General features: G+C 39.6%; 1 protein-coding gene across 1 annotated transcript; it reads left to right on the plus strand.

Annotated features, from left to right (window-relative positions):
* Positions 1–2,049: 2,049 nt before the first annotated feature.
* LOC134287419 (uncharacterized) lies at positions 2,050–4,147 on the plus strand. Its single transcript, XM_062849213.1, has 2 exons — positions 2,050–3,647; positions 3,708–4,147. The coding sequence occupies exon 1, from the start codon at positions 2,284–2,286 to the stop codon at positions 3,511–3,513; it is 1,230 nt and encodes a 409-aa protein (XP_062705197.1). The 5' UTR covers positions 2,050–2,283; the 3' UTR covers positions 3,514–3,647; positions 3,708–4,147.
* The last annotated feature ends 268 nt before the right edge of the window (positions 4,148–4,415 follow it).

The raw sequence follows: 4,415 nt of genomic DNA on the forward strand, positions 1-4,415 counted from the left end.
CATCAGGAACTCATCTGGGAATTCCTTCATAAATTCTGTCAGCAATTCATCCAGGAATTTCCTTAAGAAATCCTTCACGGATTCCTTCAAAAATTCTACCAGGATTTTCTCTAGGAATGCCTTCTGGAATTTTCCTAGGAATTCCTCCAGGAATTCCTCCAGAGTTTCCTCCGGGAATTGCTGCAGGTATTCCTCCAAGAAATCCATGAGGAATTCCGCTAAGAATTCCTACAGGAATTCTTCAAGGATTTTTTCCATTGATTCTTTTAGTCATTCCTTCGAGGATTTTTCCAGGAATTCCTCCAGAAATTTCTTTAGAAATTCCTTCAGAAATTCTCAAGGGATTGCTTCAGAAATTTCTCCCAGATGAACTCTAGAGAATCTTCCAGAAATACATCGAGTTATTGTTTCAAGAATTCCTCTAGAGATTTCTCCAGGAATACCTTCAGGAATTCTTCAAGCAATTCCTCCAGGATCTCATCCAGGAATATCTCCAGGAACTTCTCCATGAATTTCTCCGGGAATCGATCCAGAAATTGCTCCTGGACAACCCTCAGAAATTTTGTCATCAACTTCTCCTGGAATTTTTCTAGGAAATCCTCTAGGAATTTATTTAGAAATTCTTCCACAACGTTTTTCGAGAATACCTTCAGGAACTTTTCAGGGATTTCTCCAGAAATATTTCTTTATATTCCTTCAGGAATTGCTTCAGGGATTCCTCCAGAGATTTCTCCACGACTTTTTCCAGAGTTTTTCCCAGCAATTCATCTAGAATTTTCTTCGAAGATTCCTTCTGGAAATCCTCCCGAAATTTCTCCAGCAAATCTTCCAGATGTTTCTACAGGAAATCTTCCAGAAATTCCTCCAAGGATTCTTTCACGAAATCCTCTGGGGATTTCTGCAGAAATTGTTCCACGAAACTCTCCAGGAATATCTTCAGGATCTTTTTAGGGATTCCTCCAGGCATTTCTCCAGGAATTCTTCCAAAGCTTCCTCCAGGAATTGCTTCAGGGATTTCTACACATTTTTTCCACGGATTCCTCAAAGGATTCCTTCAAGACTTCCTTAGAGGATTTCTTCAGAAATATACACTGAGGATACTGCAACTCCGAAAATCATACGAACCAACTATGATTTTTTGCCACAAGATTTTCTTGCGAAAATCATAGTTACGAACTATGATTTTGGATTCAAAGCGCCAACTATCATTGTCATAAATTTCATAACACTCACGTATGAAAATCATATTTATAACGTATAAAAACTGAAACTATGTCTTATGATTATCATACATATTTTTATGAGATATTTTGCACAAATTTAAAAAAATCGCAACCTGGAATCGAACCAGGAACGTCAAGGTTGGCGAGTGCGTGCTTTACTCATTCGCCCATCGACGCTTCGGAAGTTGAAGTGGTTAAAAGCCAATAAAAGGTTTTGTTGTTTTGTAGCAATGGTGTTTCATAACACATATTATGATTTTCATACGATGCTGCTTATGAGATTTTTCATACGACAAGTCTTATGGATTTCGCTTTTCAATGTATGAAAAGCATACGAGAACTATGAAATGATGGAAAAAATAAAAATAACTGATTCATAAGATGTCAACTATGAAAAACATACGAACAGTATCCTCAGTGTAGATAAATAGAAATCTCCCAGAATTCCTCTACAGATTCCTCCCGACATTCATCCAGTAATTCTTTCAAGAATTTCCTTAGAGATTCATCCAGAAATTCCCACAGAAATACCTCTAGGAATTCCAGCAGGCATTCCTCCAGGATTTTTCCAGTAATTTATCTAGGAACTCCTCCAGGAATTACCCCCGACATTTCTTCAAGAATTTCACCAGGAACCTCCCTGGAATCGGCTTCTTAAGCGATGTTGCGATATCTCCAAATTCTGAATCTGCACGTCAAATTGAGCCGAAATTCAAATTTTCATGAATTTGGTGCCCGGGAACTTGTTTAAAAATCAATTTAAAGTTTGTATGGGAGCGATTTATTGCTCCTGGACATCTTTGAGAAATTATGCCAGTAAATATGGTTTGGCTTGCAGTCCCTCAAATCAAAAGGAAACAGAGGTTATCTATTTTCCGACGTTTCGGCGCAATGTATTTTGCCTTCTTCTTGGGATCACTAAAATGGTTTATACAATAAGTTTAATTTTACATTTCTATTTGTGTGTCATTTACTTACTAGAGTTCTGTTTTTTGTCATTGTCTGTTTAATTTCTACATAAAATTGTCCTATTTTTGTTCGTCGCATCACGTTGAAGTTCATGGACACGAGCTACTTCGTATTCCGGAACCAATTCTACGAACAGATCGAAGGAACTGCCATGGGTAATCCACTATCCCCAGTACTTGCTGATCTGGTCATGGGGATCCTACTTGATACAGTAACCAGTAAGACTGACATTGTCTTCACTGTGTTGCGTAAATACGTGGATGATCTGATGCTTGTCATACCAGCTGATAGATTACAGCAGGTTCTAGACATCTTCAACTCATACCACCCGAGTATCCAATTCACATTTGAAGTGGAAACAGACGGTAGGCTCCCATACTTAGACATGACTCTAGTTCGGCAAGAAGATGACACCATTCGAACCGAGTGGTATATGAAAGCCATCGCATCGGGTCGTTTGTTGAATTTCTCATCTCTCCATCCTCTCACCCAAAAAATCAACACCATCAAAAATGTCATCGATCGGGTAAACCGATTATCCACCAACTGGGATGAAGAGAAAAAGCGAGAAGTCATCGCTCAAATTCTGCAAACCAACGACTACCCCCGAAACCTCATTAATCGCTTTCTGAACCGAACACACTGGACATCTACGCACACCATTACAGCCGACGATCACACGACCGAAGAACACACGATTGGACCGCCTCAAGCTAAAATATACCGATCTCTCCCCTACATCCCGTCACTTACACCAAAAATCAGCCAGATACTACGACACGACTATCCCTCCGTAATAATATGCCCACGGAGCGTGCACACGATAAGGGATCTCTACACACGCATTAAGGACCCGATACCCATGGATCATCACCATAACGTGGTGTATCGAATACAGTGCGGAAACTGCGACAAATGCTACATCGGTATGACCGGCAACCTGCTGAAGAAGAGATTGTCGGGCCATCGGAGCAATCTCAACCAACTGGAGAACCTATTAGAGTCAGGCCGTACATATGCAGATGAACCAGTGAGAGCACTCAGAGAAAAAACAGCTCTCTTGGCCCACTGCATCGACCACGACCATAGGTTCATCTACGAGACAACACGAATAGTCGATCGGACGTACAAGAGAAACATTCTCCCGATTCTAGAGATGATACACATAAGCAACGACAACGATTCCATCAACAAACGAACAGATACAGATAGACTTAGCAGTACGCTCTCTGGACTAATACACAGAATTAACACAGTCATGACAAAAAACACTAATGGACAAAATAACAGAAACACCAACCACCCATCCGACCCCACCTAAACCATAACACAGATCAGTTACCAAACAGTCTACCGAAGCAGTGAGTGAACTTGAACTTCAACGTGATGCGACGAACAAAAATAGGACAATTTTATGTAGAAATTAAACAGACAATGACAAAAAACAGAACTCTAGTAAGTAAATGACACACAAATAGAAATGTAAAATTAAACTTATTGTATAAACCATTTTAGTGATCCCAAGAAGAAGGCAAAATACATTGCGCCGAAACGTCGGAAAATAGATAACCTCTGTTTCCTTTTGATTTGAGGGACTGCAAGCCAAACCATATTTGATAGAAAACTTTACAGTCGATAAATCAAGATTATGCCAGTAAATTCTCCAAGAATTTCTCCAGGAAATACTCTAGGGATTTCCTCAGAGTTTTTTCAGGGATTCCTCCATGAATTCCTTCAGATATTCCTCCAAGATTTGCTTCAGGGATTGTTTCAAGAATTTATACAAGAATTTCTTCAGGAAATTCTCCATGAATTCCTGCTGGGTCTCACCCGAGAATTGCTCCAGGAATTCCTCCAGGGATTACACCAGAGATTTGTTCAGAAGTGCCTCCAGGCATTCCTTCAGGATTGTCTCTAGAGATTTTTCCAGGAATTGCTTCAGGGATTCCTCCAGGAATTCTTGCAGGAATTTCTCTAAGAATTCCTCCAAGGACTTCTTCAGAAATTTTGTCTGAGATTTCCTCTAGAAATTCCTCAAGAGATTTGTTCTGAAATTTCTCCGAGATTTCTTCAAGAGATTTCTTCTGATTTTTTCTAGGGATTCCTTCCTGATTTTTTTCAGAAATTTCTCCAGGAATTGTTCCAGGGATTGCACCAAGAATTTATCCGAGAATTTCTCCAGGAATTCCTGCTTAGTATCATCCAATAATTTATTCAGGAATT

The sequence above is a fragment of the Aedes albopictus genome, chromosome 2 (genome assembly GCF_035046485.1).
Source record: "Aedes albopictus strain Foshan chromosome 2, AalbF5, whole genome shotgun sequence".
In the NCBI taxonomy this organism is placed as follows: Eukaryota; Metazoa; Arthropoda; class Insecta; order Diptera; family Culicidae; genus Aedes; species Aedes albopictus.